This window comes from Musa acuminata, chromosome BXJ3-6, assembly GCF_036884655.1.
Source record: "Musa acuminata AAA Group cultivar baxijiao chromosome BXJ3-6, Cavendish_Baxijiao_AAA, whole genome shotgun sequence".
In the NCBI taxonomy this organism is placed as follows: domain Eukaryota; kingdom Viridiplantae; phylum Streptophyta; class Magnoliopsida; order Zingiberales; family Musaceae; genus Musa; species Musa acuminata.
This window is the reverse complement of record NC_088354.1, coordinates 6,391,586-6,406,854: the sequence shown is the minus strand read 5'-3', so window position 1 is coordinate 6,406,854 and position 15,269 is coordinate 6,391,586. Positions and strand designations below refer to the sequence as shown.

Sequence of the window (15,269 nt, the reverse complement as noted above, 5' to 3'; positions counted from 1 at the left end):
GATTCATGCATTCGTATTAATGGAGTGACCTTATCAGGTATCGCGATGATGCAGATGAATGCACACATGCATGAACGTGGTCGAGGCTTGCGTGTATCTATGCATCGGTCTTACGTGGAAAGTTTTTATCACAAGTACATGGACGCGTGATAGGATCGTGTACATTACACATGTATTCCAATCGATTAAGTAGAAAAAAATATTTTAAATCAAAATTTGAAAAAAAATTTGACTCCTAGATTCGAGTCTTAACTTATGTGTTAGACCAGTGAACCGGCATGACATATATGTTAATGGTTACTATATGTCATGCTCTTAATATTATCTATCCCCATCGCTTTATTACATGTGAAGATGATAATTTATTTGTTAGAGGATACTCCATGATTGATTTATATGCATTATTAAAAATGAGAGAGAGAGTCCTTTTTATAATGCACTTGAGAGCCTTTAACACTAGAATAGGTGATTATTAGTATAATGCTGGGAATAATTATATGCATCCTTCAATCGTCAATGAGTCATAAGACTGTGAACTAAATCATTAGGGTTATAATCGTAGGGCAACAATTTATTGAAATAATATCTTTTTCAATATTATATTATCGATCATGTGAGATCGAGTCAACATTTTAGTCGCATCATATTTTTGACTCCTAAATCTTAACTTATGTGTTAGACCACTTAATCGACATAACTTATATATTAATGGTTACTATATGTCGTGCTCTCAATATTATCTACTCCCATCGCGTTACTATATGTGAAAGGGGTCGAGACACGATGATTTACTTGTTAGGGGATACTCTATGATTGATTTATATGCATTATTGAATAAGTGGTGTCAGGTTCAAAAATGGGTTTAGAAAATGATCACAAGACGGATTTGACAATGAAAAATTATCATTCTCGAGTTCAGGTTTGAAAGAGTGAGGTCCATTTCTAAGTCAAATTACGGTGTTGAAATGTTGAGAATTTGATCCTATACCATTCAAAAGTTATGTGATGGTGTGCTTAACAAGGTTCCTCTAATACTTAATTTAATGTTAGATTTATTAGAATAATATAGTCAAAGTTAATCTCATTTAGAATGCACTCTATTTAGAATGCACTCTAGAGGGTCTTTTATAGTATAATGGGTGACCATCATGGTGAGATTGTGGTAAACATTGAGAGTAGTTATGTGCCTTATGAGTTATGAGATTGTACATTAAATCGTTAGAGCTACAATATGTAACTATTTTATCGAGTCAATATCTTTACCAATGCTACATTATCAATCAATATTCTATTTGGTACCATGTTATCAATATCATGCGATCAAGTATCGTCTAGCGTCTTAACCAAATGGGCATGACTCCTTATGTCAAATACGAAATAAACTATTTTGTTTGAAGAGATATAATTGCTTAGATATAAAGATGTTGTTAGATTAGGAGGAGGAAAGAAATTTAGAAATTTGAGATGGAGATATCATTTAGTATAAGTTTTATCTTTTTTTATTAGAATATGTAAACGAATGTTTTTATTAGAATATCATTTTGTTTATTATGTTTATAGCATTAATGATATATCTTTAACCTTAACAAACTTATATTAACCACCAAAATAATTGATAAGTTTGTGTTCCCTATAGCACCACATAAAAATATTCCTCTAGAGTAGATGTTAATATGAATAATAGTTACGATCATATTTGTACATTCAATATACTTTATAGATGAAATAACAGGTCGTTATACTTATTACTAAACTTATTGTAGAGATGAAATAAAATCAAGATTTATTCTTTTAATTAGAGGTTGAATTGATCAGAATTAGGCTAAAAATTAAGATATATTTTGAAAAAGTGAAACTTGCATGGAAAAAAAAGAAATGAAACGTTTTCATAAAAATTCTGGTAAAATCAAGAATAAAGTTTTCATTTTGTACATGAGAATCAGTAATGATATCCAATTTCCGAATAAGTCGTAATTGCTTTGAACTTTCTATTTTGGTATATATACATACGTACATACATACATACATATATATATATATATATATATATATATATATATATATATATATATATATATATATATATATATATCATGAGATTTATTATTTTAGAGTTTAATTATAAAGAAATAAATGGAGAGTCTCCAACACACTCTGTAACTCTTTGCATCAAAGAGTTAACTATATTAATTGAAGAAATAATACCCTCTGCATGCATCAAAGAAAGAACAATGTGCACAATCTCACTGCAAAAAAAAAAAAGAAAAAAGAAAAAGGTAAATCTAGAATTCTAGCATAGTCAACAAATTCAGTCAACTACTTTGTTTGCCTCGCGAGGTTTATCATCGAAAATAATATCATCAAATGGTTTCGTGAATTCAGTAATGTGTTTATACACATAAGATATAAATTAGTGTGTATAAAGATATTTTTGAACTCATGAAACTGTTTGACTATTATTTTTTGTCATGTCGACCGCGAGGCTAATAAAGCAGCTGACTTCACTTGTTGATTATTGCTAGAAAGTCATATTGAACTTTGTAATTTTATATCATATGATGCAAAATAGTTTTTTTTCTCCTTTTTATCCGTTCCTTGAAAAATAATATTATATATATATATATAATTTATAATCATTCAACACATCACTCTACTCTATGACGACTCCGTAAAACTCAAGACAAACTCAAAATTTATTAACGCGCATTCATAAACTAAACCCATAAGAGTAAGAATTTAAACAATCATAAATCTAATCATTTATTATAATATCAACATAAAACTCTAAAATTTTAGATTTTAAATTTTTAAATATGAGAGATTCTTTAACCTTCACAAAGACACATCAACTCGAATTTATTTGAATGATATGCCTATAACTACGAATAAAGACGAGAAAGAATTCACTAATAAATTTAAAGTAAAAAAAAAAGAAAAGAATGTGTACTCATGAAGTCAAAATCTTTTAATAGAATCAAGGCCTTTATTTATCGACTATAATGGAGGCATCTACGTTCAACTTAAACCACCCGTGCATAAATCTCCGCCTTTAAGTTATACTAATGTCTTCAGATAAAAATATCTTCTTCTCCCAAACTGAATAATATATCAAATTGACTTATTGGTCATTATATCTATTAGATTTTGATGGTACCAATTTTCTTAATCATAATAGCAATATGTGATATAATATTATGAATAACGACATACACTACGACTAGTGTGGGAACTCTTACCAAAGACCAAACTCACATCTGCAGCACCTCGCAATGAACGAACTTTCATGCATATGCTAACGACATAAACGACACGAGGGATGGATGTCCAGACAAATGTAAACCATAGCATATGTGGTGCTCTCGACCAGTCTAGCATGAGGAACACGAGACGTGTGCTCCTTTTCCTCAAATTATGGTGATAAAGCTGTCGAAAGATTGAATTGTTTAGCGAATAAAGTACTCGTAGGTTTAGGCTTTTGCATACCGAATCATTCAAGAACTTTCAATGTATATTTTCTGAGACAAATCCGTTGTCTATCCCAATGAATTTTCATGTCCAAAATCTTAATGCCGGGTCATTAGGTAGATAGATGGTGGTGGATGGATTTGACTTTTACGTGTCGGAGCTTTGACAGGAGCAGCTTTAGGTGGCTCCAATCGTTAGGCAGTAGCAGTGGCAGTACATGATGTCTTCCTCGTTTTGATATACGTGTTATGTCAAGTCATTTGTGCCACGTTTCATTCATCAATAGCGGCCAGCGGTCCACAAGTCTGTGATCGATCATCTCGTTCTTAATAGCTATAAATGAAGATGATACATACGACAAGCAGAGCAGCAGTAACAATTCATTCACTTCTATTACAGATTTGTTTCTACGCTGAGCTGGCGACCGGCGTGAATGAGGTGGTGGCAGTGTGGGAACGCATGGGGCAGCACGTTTTTCTTCTGCGGCGTGAAACGGAGGAGGATGGAAGGCTGCGTTCCACGTGCTCCAAATCCGTTGACCAAATCAACGTGTCGCGTTAAGAGAGCGATCCCTTTCGTTCTCTGATCGATTCGTCGACAACTGTGGCTTCAGCACCTGTGGGAAGTAATCCATCTCCCTCTCTCGATCGATCGATCGCTCGCTTGCTCGCCATGGTGGCTCCGGCTCCGAGCACCGTCGAAGAGAACTATAAGGACTGCCAATGGGAGTTGATCGACGATCTGCCTACCATCTTTGAAGGCTCCTGCAACAATTGTAGGGAAGAAGATGGCGTCAGTCGGCATCGCAGATGCAAAGCTCCGAGAGGATTATACTCCTCAATCAATATGAAACTAAATGACCTTATCAATATTGATATGTCGATTTTAAATATTTTTAACTTATATAGAAACCAAAAATTATAATTGATGATTGACTACTACTTAATGAATAAGAATTTTAGTTCTCACTTAACACGAGGAGTGTAAGGCCATAATTCACTCTCGGTTATGAGTTGGAGAGCTCGGAGCGAATTCAAGAACTGTTCTTTTCATCTCCTCTTTCGAAGCTCATCGTCGAGTTAAGAATTCTACAAATTGGGTTCTTTTCTCTTCTCTCTCTCTCTCTCTCTCTCTCTCTCTCTATTTTTTTATTTATTATTTATTTATCATCTAATTATCTCATCATATTTCCTTTAGTTGTCCAACACTAAGACTATTGTTTTTAGTTACGTCGATGTAGTTGTTGTTCAACGTCAAGTTAATTTTTTTCTCTTTGGGATTTTCTCTCTCTCCGATAGAGTTTCACTTATATTTCTCTCTCTAATAAAAATATTTATGCAATAATCATTCTTCACTTCATTTGTATTTGCATCGTATACTCGGATTTTGTTTATACATTGGCTCACTCATGAGAAAGGATGTTAAAGCATATATTAAGTTTTTCCCAACATCTTAGGTTTTGGGGTTTAGTGGTCACACAATCATATTTTTAAGATGATATAAAAGCAAAGGGTCAGAACTTAAAATCTTCATCAAGCCACTTAGAAATGCCTTTTATTTTTATAAAAATATTTTTTATGATTAATATTTTTTTATGCTTATAAAAATATGCTATATATAAATAGTCATCAAGAGATGAACGGAATTTAAAGGAAAATGTATACTTACGTTGCATTGCAGGGTGATGGGTAAGATGGGATCAAACTCTAAACCTCAAAGCTAAAATAGGAAAACTCATATTCCATGATTGTTATCATTTTCCTATGGACTATGGGAGATGGAGATGAGATAATTTGGACAAGACTTGGTTCATATGTTGCTCCTATTTATAACCCAAAAGCAACTCGTGGATTCATGCATCCGTATTAATGGAGCGACCTTATCAGGTATCGCGATGATGCAGATGAATGCACGCATGCATGAACGTGGTCGAGGCTTGCGTATCTTTGCATCGGTCTCACGTGGAAAATTTCGATCACAAGTGCATGCACGCGCGATAGGAGCGTGTACATTACACGGATGTATTCCAATCGATTAAGTAGAAAGAATATTGTTAAATCAAATTTTGATTACACATCACTCGGGATTTAGAACCAATCATCTTTTAAGTTTATCCAAGACTAAATCGAGGGCGTACTCCGCAAGAGACTCTTTTGATACTTAAGTTAGTATGAAATTTTGAGGATTATATAGAATAATTAAAGTTAAAATGTTAGAGAGAGAGAGAGAGAATCTACCAATGCACTTGGAGAGCCTTTGATACTACTATGGGTGATTATTAGTGTAGGGTTGTTATAAATGCTAGGAATATATATATATATATATATATATATATATATATATATATATATATATATATATATATATATATATATATATATATATATATATATATATATATATATATATATATATATATATGAGATTGTGCACTAAATCATTAGAGCTACAATTGTGGGGCAATGACTTATTGAATTAACATCCTTATCAATCATACGTTGTCGATCATGTGAGATCGAGTCAACACTTTAGTTGACACCACATTTTCGACTCCTAGGATTGAGTCTCAACTAATGTGCCGACTGAATAAGCATATGATGTGTTAGTCGAATGGGCATAACTTATATGTTGATGGTTACTACATGTCGTGCTTCCTATATTATTTATTCCCATTGTGGTATGACCCATGAAAAGGGTCGAGACATGATGATTTACTCGGTGGTTTGGGAAATGGTTGGAAAATAGAGACTTCAACAATGAGAAATATATTATTTTTTAATATTCTTGAGTTTAGGTGTGAAAGAGTGGGTCTTCCAAAGTCACCCATGAGAGACTAACACTAATATGTTAAACCAAATTTTAGTTTTTGATATATGAATTAAGTTTTGAGCTAATCAAGATCTATTTTTAGGTCTGTCTCAAGCTGAGGTGTTGGAAAGTTGGGAATTCGATCCCAGACTATTCAAAAGTAATGATGATGGTGTGCATGATAAAGTTCCTCTTATCTTTTTTTTTTAATATGAGATTTAGAGATGTAGTAGAATAATCAAAATTAAAAAAGTTAAAGAGAGAATTAATACCTTTTAGAATATTTTTATAGCATGATGGGTGACCATCTGGGTGTAGTTGTGATAAACGTTAAGAGAAATTACTAGTGTTATTCGACTATCGGTAAGTCAATATCTTTGATAGTGCTACGTTATCAATCCCGTGGGATCGAGTCAATATCGTATTATATACCATGTTATCAACCTCATGTGATCGAGTATCGTCTAATGTGTTAGACTAAATGGGCATGACATATAGGTACTATCAATGTATTATGCTCCCTACGTCAAATACTAAATAAACTAATTTGTTTCAAAAGATATAGTTATCAAGATTTAATAAAAAGATGGTGTTGTGATGGTGTTTGGATTTGAGATTGAGATATCATTTAGTATAAGTTTTACCTTATTTTACTAGAATACTTCAAATGAATGTCCTTTTCTTGGACAAACTTGCATTACCATGTTTTTGGTATCCTTGAAAACTCGTTTATGATGTTTATAGCAGTAACGATACATCTTTAACCTTAACAAACATATATTAAACATCTTTAGAATCGATAAGTTTGTGTTCCCAATATTAACATGTAATGACAAATGCATCTTATTATAAAATTTGTACGTGTGTATATATATATATATTTGTACTACAAATACATCCAAAATCTTTTGAATAGAGCCAAAGTTTCAAAAGACCCCACAATATAACTCGATGATTTTTTGTTTGTTTGTGTATTAATGGGATAATAAAGGCCTTTATTTATCGACTATAATGGAGGCATCTACCTACAACGTTTGTGATGTGATGTGAGGCTAAATTCTCAACTTAAGCCACCCATCAATAAATCTCCACCTTAGCTTTAAGTTGTGCCAATGTCTTCGAATATAAATTTCTTCTAACATCTTCTCCGAAACCCGAATAACATATCAAATTGACTTCTTCGTCATTATATCTATCTATCATATTTCAGCCATACTAATTTTCTTAATCGCAATAGCCTCATATGATATAATATCTTAAATAAAATGATATCTGATGTCTATATGTTTGATATATTTAATTTTCGATGAATGTACGATACTTTGACTATCAAACTGAAGTATAATGCCAAATCGCCATCCAACTTTTTTTTTCTCTTTATGTCGAAAGAGAAAAAAAACCCTCTTTAATTATTCTTTAATTATGAGTTTGAGTGATTTTGGTTCAACACATCCCAAGAACACACATTTTTGTCGTCTTCTTCCTCCAAGTTTACCATCATTTACATGACCGTACGCAGGACAATCAAATATATTTTAAATCAAAATAATTAGAAAGAGAATCAGATCATACCTCAGTTTCACTAAGCAGCGGTTACAAGTAAGAACTTCAATCCAAGTGTTCTCAGCTAAATTAGATCGAGAAAGCATACAAAGTTCTCTTTCCAAAAATATTTTGTTCATATATTTTGTTGCGGTATTCCAATGCAATGCATGTACGGTGTCCTACAATATAACACCCTCAATTAGTCTTACATCGAAAGTGTGTTAAGACTAAGATTGACTTATAAGGGTTTGAAGAGTGTATCATGATAATTTTAGCTTAAACATTTATAAAGTATCATGAAATTCTAATATAAAGTACTCTTTATATTAGAATTTCATACTAATATATTTTTTGAAATCTTTAATTTTTTATTTATTTGATTTTCTATATGAATTCTCTAACTTCTTAAGAGTATGAAAAATATCATTCTTGATAAATCACATTTGATCGGTTCATCACTAGTGCGATCGTTAGGCTCGTAAGAAATTATCCGTTTTGAATATATGGACTACGCTTCTTACTTATGAGTTATGTCGACATCACTTCTTACTTACGTGCTATGCCCTTCGTATATATCTGTATTAATTGAGTGTGTCAAATTAAAATATTTGTTTCCATGTTAGTTATGGCATAGATGCATGCAGGTATGCAAGTGATGACACACGTACGTGCATGCATGAACATGATCAAGGCTTGGCATCATTATCATTAGCTCAGCCATATCTCGGTTAACCTATCCATTTGCTGTATAACTTGGCTTAAAAAGCTGGATATATATATAGCTTGTAGAATCGCTAGTCCTGCGGGCCATCCTCGTCCATCATGGTGGAGCAAAAGCTGCGAATCTAGTGCAGGATTATGAGGCTAAGTAAAGCAGTGGCAAAGCCGAGGCTCAAGTTACACAGTGTGAAGGCTGCCCGGCCTAATCAGTGCCCTGCACACCCCACCATGATGAGGACGCACTTGAAAGACCTCATCCAACGAAGTTTGTCGGAGTCAATGCACTGTTCCCGTTTACAAGAAAGATAACCTCGCAATATCATTCTTTTCAAGAGAGAAATCTTTGAACAAAGTAGTTTTTGAGCGACGAGAGAAGATGACAGAGAGGAGGTGGAGAGGTTTCACGTGAGAATGGATGGATGCGTGGGGAACTGAGGCCCTTCTTGACCCCGTTTTCGAGTTCTACATCTTTGACAACTCGTGTACTACTGGTGGCCTCGGCAGAAGAGCCATAAAGCCGGCGACGAGGTGGTGGAGAAATAGAATGGATCTTTGACGACAACGAATAAGCTTCCCACCCGAGGGCAGGCCACGCCTAGCTATTAAAGAACCCAATGCACTTGCGATAAAGACCTCTTCCTACCGCTGCTGCTATTTCTGCGACTTCTGCTCCCCTCTCACTTCCGTCTCCACTAGTTTTTGCATCCTCCGCTTCTATATATGTCTGTATATGCACATGCCAACACCGATCCCAGATTTCCTTGAACCCACTTCGCACGGTTCTGCTACTTATTTGCTATACGATAGATGATGGAGGTAATTCTTTGTTGTCGGAGGGATGACGAAGTGTCGCTTCGTAGTCGATCTTTAATTGTGTGTTGCTATGGTTGCAGGGCTCGACGAGGGGTCACCAGGTTCCAGCGTTTGGGTACTGGGATCACCGTGATGAACTCCCCATCACCCGGTGCTTTGAGCTTGCAGTGCAGGCTGAGTGGATCCGAGGCCATTGTCGTAGCGAAGATGGTGATCTCTTTAAGGTGGCAGCCCCTGCAGAGACACCAGCTTGTTGTGATCACCACCACAGAAAGGTTGTCATCATCTGACCGATCTAATGTCAGTCAACTAGAGAAGTTAGATCTCACTAGTTGTCACTCACATTTGGTTGTAGGTGAAGAAGGGTGGCTGCATAGGAAGAGAGAAGGAAGAGCTGCAGAAGAAGCAAGGGAGGGCTACAGCTCCCAAGGCCGTGGACGAGGACTTGTACAAGATCCCACCTGAACTCCTCCACTACCAAAAGCCCAAGCGGGTATTCATCACTCTTAACGCGTTCCGAAATCTCTCTCGGCCAAAACTTGGGTGTTCATGTGACTGTTTGCAGGCGAGGATGTTCAAGAATCTGTGGTCGGGATGTATGGGACTCGACAACGTTGCCTGAGAGGATGTGAGGGTGCATTCCATTGCATCGCATGCGGAAAAGCTTCAGCACCGAAAGGGATATATTAATCCTCGATGTTTCACTTGCTACTGTTGTCTCTTTCTCCTTTAGATCACTGTGATAGATATGATGTATCTTATCTTCTCAGTAAGAAGCATTTGTTTGGGTCTCCGTTGACGGGGTTTTGTTTTCTTCTTCTACCTTCTCGTCACGGGCGCTGCTCTCACGAGTTCGGCAGAGCAGATACAGCCTCTCGGTCAAGCACGCTGAGCCAACTCAATAATTTTGGTCTCTGCAGAACTTATAGGTTGCCACTTATAAACGACTGCACTCTGTGTTCTACACAAGCATATACGTCCACCGAGTCAGGAACTGAGGCGGCTGTTTGGTGGTGCAGCTTTGAGCTCCTTCAAATGTTTTCCACAGCTTGCGCTGTGGCAGCCTTTGACGGTCAAAGATATCGAGCTGCACGCAGCTTTTAATGGGAGCTTAATAGTGGCTATCTTAGCTTTAGAAGAAGAAAAGTGTAACTCAGTAATCTCACTTTAGAAGAAGAAAGTGCACATTTGGATTTAATGATATATATATATATATATATATATATATATATATATATATATATATATATATATATATATATATAAAATAGTGATTACCTCAAGATAACGTCAGCATTTCAGTATTTATCTAAAATCATAAAATTATTGACATGATTTATATCATAAACTAACATAATTTTATTTATGAAATTTATTTATTTATTAAAATTATATTATATATCTAGGTCATATATTTTTTTGTAAGATTATATAACTTCATTAAATTAAAATAAAAATATATAATTTGAATAAATATTAAAATGATAAATTTATTATATAATATTTAATATATTTAATTTAATTATTATCCTGGTTTAATTAGATTTTAATTTATGGGTGAATGTTGTGAAATAAATGGAGGATATATATGTCATTTCAAATCACACCTCCTAATAACATCCCGCTTCTCCGGCACCGGTTGCTCGCGATACGCCCCTCTGTCCGCCGCTCTGGAACCCTCCCCTGCATTCCTTTTCTTTGTTTCGCTTCGCCCTCTGCTTCGATCTTTTCCCGTTCTTGTTCCGTTTTCTGACGCAGATTCCTTTTCGTGTTCTTTCTTTGTTCCATGTTCTTGTTTGATCTTGTGACGTAGGGTCGTTGGTCTGTTTTTTATTGTTCTTTTTCGAATCTTTTCTTGTTCCGACGCATATTCCTTTTCGTGTTCTTTCTTTGTTCCATATACTTGTTCGATCTTGTGACGCAGGGTCGTTGGCCCGATTTTTCTTGTTCTTGTTCGAATATTTTGGCGCAGATTTCTCTTCCTGTTCTTTCTTCTTCTTGTTCGATCTTTGACGCAGGTCCTTCTCGTGATTTATTCCTGTTCTATTCGACCATTTGGCGCAGATTCTAAGGTCCCGCAGATCGGAAGAGACGGCGAGGTTCTTGAGGGATTCAGATGGCGGTGGCGTCGAGGCTGGTTCTTGATGGGAACCCGATCAGGCCAGCCACGATCTGTTTGATCGGGGCCGGGAGTTCATCGGATCCCACCTATGCGAGAAACTGATGGCGGTGACGCTCCACAGCGACAAGATCAAACAACTCCTCGGTCCGCCGCCAGAGGTGTAGCAGGAGGCGCGCACCACCCTTGGGACTTCCAGATCCACTTCCACCGCCTCTTCATCAAGCACGTCTCCATCTGGTTTTCCTTCCCCTTTTCAAGATCCTGTTTCGGATACCCTGCATTACCTCCATGTCCCGCTCTACCATTTGATCTTTTCTTAGTGAACTATTCCCTTTCTCGACGCGTCGTCTAATTCTTTGAGCGGATCCGCATTCCTGTCACCGTGTTTTCTTTGTTGCACGAGAAATCCAATCTTGAATTAGTTCTTGTGCACAACTTCTTTTCCCATAGAGATGACCAACGTAACTAACTGCATTGACGCTCGTCCAGTTGGAAGCTGTGGGATTTCTTGGTCCCTTCTCTTACATTTAGGTTTTACCGTGGCTTATTTATTTTGTGATTGCTTGACGTTTGGTGGTTGTTCAGGTCATGTATTGCTTGGATAGCGACAAGCGCCTGATTCGCTTCACCACTTGTGAAGTCTATGGGACAGAAACTGGAAGCCTTCTTTCCAAGGATCACCCTCTAAGAAAGGTGCCCGTTTCACTCCTTCGATCAAAACGTCTCAGTAACTTGTCATAGGTAAATAATTGCCTTTTTAAGTGAGACATATGCTAATTCTGCCACCATTAGAAGAAGTGATAGCCAAGACTTGACTTATTGCATATAAATGACTTAAATGAGTAGCCTTCTTTTCTGATGCATAAATAGTATCAATTTGTGATAATATATGTCTGTTCTTAATACAAGACTTTTGCATGTGGTAACCAGTTTGCATACAGTTAGATAAATTGTAATAGTGTCAGTGTGCTTTCTTTAACATGAACTTCATATTGTATAGGTTTGGGAATGGCAGAAAAAAATGATTTGATGGTTGGAATCGGAACTGGAACCATTCTTGGGTGGTTCCGGTTTCAGTTCAGAACTGGTCTTAGATGGTTCAGTTCCGGTTCTTGATTTTGGGATATCCAAACCGTCAGTTTTGAAATCAAAATCAATGGTTCAGAACTGTCACGAGGGCTATATTCAATCATAATTTTGATCTTAAATATATTTTTGAATATAATGTATGCTAATTCTTTCGATTTCATGTGGAGAAAGTGGCTGCCTTGTATTTCCTTAACTTAAACCTCATATATGTTTAGCCTCATTACTTATGTCTGTTGTCCATCGTGAATAGTGTAATATATGCTAATTTCTTTGATTTCATGCGGCGAAAGTGGTGGTCTTGAATTTTCTAAAATTAAATCTCATATTTGTTTAGCCTCATTACCTGTGTCCATTCTCCATTACGAATAGTATAATCTATGTTAATTTCTTTAATCTCATATGGAGAAAGTGGTGGCCTTGGATTTTCTAAACTTAACTTTCTTATATGTTTATGTTTAGCCTCATTTCTCGTGTCCATTCTCCATTATGAATTCACACTAACTATATGATGTATATTCCTACGAGCTGTACCGACCTTCTTCCTCTTCCACTGTGAATGGTTACCAGCCGTTTCTTGTTTTCGAAGAATGGCATGCACTTTCAAGGTAACAATGAACTATATGTGCACCAAATGAAATATAATTTTCTTAATGTGGAACTGGGGTTCAGAATGTGGGTTTTTAAAGCCTATCTTGGATTTCATGTGATTAAAGATACAAAAGCTTTTCTGTGGAATGAAATCAACCTTTTTTGATGACTTGGGCAGTATTTTATGTCCTTATCGCTTGTCTTGCCCTCTTAAGGAGATGAATGGTTTGTCATTGGTAAAAGGACATGGATATTCTAGGACTTTCAGTTTGACTGATGTGAACTCTATTCCTTTGTTGTTTCCTTGTAAATAATAAATTGTCTATCTGTACCATCCAGTGTTCGGTCCGGATGATTTTGCAACTTTTCAAGTGCCCTTTGGATCATTTGTATGTTTTCCTGTGCTACTAACAAGAACATATATGATTAAATAGGGACCAAAATTCTATGTACTTCACGGAGAATGCTTCCTGATCCATTTCTAGGCCTATTGAGAAGCAGAGATGATCTTATGCATGTGAAAATCAACTAAGTCTGATATATGATGGGTTTCCTTACTAGTTTTATTATTATTATTATCATCGTTTAAAAGCAATATTACAACCATTGTTTCTTGTTGCATATTTAGACCATCTAAAGCTGAGGGTGCAGAGCATTGTCTGGAGTTCACCATTGTGAGCCATGGCAAGGGATTTCCTAGAATTTGGCATGATTCAGCAATGTACGTATCAAAGCTTTTCTTTGTTCAAGGAGAGAATATAGTTATACTGTCTGGAGTTAATGGTTTTAATGGTGATCAGTATAAAGAAACATTTATCTTCATCAAGGATGGCATAGAAGCTGTTGTCCTTACGATCATTGTGTGTATTTTTTCTGTTTCATTCTTATTGTCTGGTTGTAATGACATAAACAAAGCTGTTATCGTATCTCTTGGGAATACCACATCCATGACGTGGAAAATGCCGACAATGAAGTCACTGTAGAGCAACTTGCTGAATCATGACATTGGTTTATGTTGGTACACCTTTGCCATGGGGCCTAATGCAGCTGCTTGTCAATCTTTCTTATGTAATGACGTCAACTCTGCAGGTGCCTGTGAGGGACGTGCGAGTCTCAAGGAATTCTGTGGTAAAGGATATGTGGACAGTGATAAGCAGATTGCCAACGTGATCGTAATCATTAAGGAACTTTGGTAATGCCCCAATTAAATCAAACAGGTTGTTCGTTTCGTAGATACTAGTGTAGTTGATGATGATGGCTCTATATGTGTATGTACATAGGTTGGAACGCGCAAGACATACCTGCGGGACATTCTGGAATTGACACTGATCTATTGACAGCCAACAAGAGAGGGTGCGTCGGTCCGCAAAAAGCATTCTGTTATCTTTTCCGTTGATTAGCTTCGATGATTCAAATCCTGTTGACTCGTTGTTGTGTCCTCTGGAAGTGGTTTTATATGCCATGTTACCGGTGTGGTATTATCCATGGCCCGCCACATATAGAGAGCATTCTGTTCCATGTTCTATTATCCATCTGCTAATTCATGAACTTAGTCATGCACAAGAGTGATTAATCCTTCCTGCTAACCCGCTTGTATTCACGAGTCTATAAAATATTGCTAGATGGCTGTCAGGTACGACAAAAAAAAAAGTATATATAACGATAGTGCACATCGTAACTTCAAACGTGGGTCTATTCCCATATAGTAATTCGTAAAATTAATTAGATAAAATAATGATTTGATGAGAATATTTGATGTTCTCCATCAGATCGTTAAGGATCATAATCCCCTCATTCATTCTTTGATTAAGAAAAAAATCATGGTTATCCGGTAAAACTTTGGAGTCGGCCCCTTCCCCCCGAGTTGATCAATTAAGTATTTAGATGCCAACCTGGACTTCTTGTTTGGTGGACGGTCGGGAGCTGAAACGATAAGAGAGGAAAGGCGAGACACGGGAGCGAGTCGCTATGGAGGAGGTTGAATCGGAACAGCAAGCCGTCGCCGCGCGCCCGGCGAGGGAAGAGGAGAGGCACGGGACGATGAATCCTTCGCCGACGATGATAGTGACTTTTCCGGATGCCGCCCGCCGCAGAGCCCAGAGCTTCCCACCGCCTCTCA

General features: G+C 36.4%; 1 protein-coding gene and 1 long non-coding RNA gene across 3 annotated transcripts; both read left to right on the top strand.

Annotated features, from left to right (window-relative positions):
* Positions 1-9,194: 9,194 nt before the first annotated feature.
* On the top strand, positions 9,195-10,133 carry LOC135582372 (uncharacterized). Its single transcript, XM_065155213.1, has 4 exons — positions 9,195-9,354; positions 9,432-9,626; positions 9,707-9,844; positions 9,917-10,133. The coding sequence occupies exons 1-4, from the start codon at positions 9,346-9,348 to the stop codon at positions 9,971-9,973; spliced, it is 399 nt and encodes a 132-aa protein (XP_065011285.1). The 5' UTR covers positions 9,195-9,345; the 3' UTR covers positions 9,974-10,133.
* An 861-nt stretch (positions 10,134-10,994) lies between these two features.
* LOC135639706 (uncharacterized) lies at positions 10,995-14,705 on the top strand. Of its 2 annotated transcripts, XR_010497014.1 has the most exons (5): positions 10,995-11,971; positions 12,059-12,214; positions 13,779-13,871; positions 14,240-14,342; positions 14,431-14,705. It is a non-coding gene; the product is annotated as an uncharacterized LOC135639706 (long non-coding RNA). The 2 variants fall into 2 exon arrangements; XR_010497013.1 differs by having other exon boundaries at positions 10,995-12,214.
* The last annotated feature ends 564 nt before the right edge of the window (positions 14,706-15,269 follow it).

Excerpts from the sequence above, each read along its gene's own strand:
- LOC135582372 (XM_065155213.1), top strand. Across the intron at positions 9,627-9,706 it reads GTGATCACCACCACAGAAAG|GTGAAGAAGGGTGGCTGCAT; the intron begins GTTGTCATCATC and ends ATTTGGTTGTAG. Across the intron at positions 9,845-9,916 it reads ACTACCAAAAGCCCAAGCGG|GCGAGGATGTTCAAGAATCT; the intron begins GTATTCATCACT and ends GACTGTTTGCAG.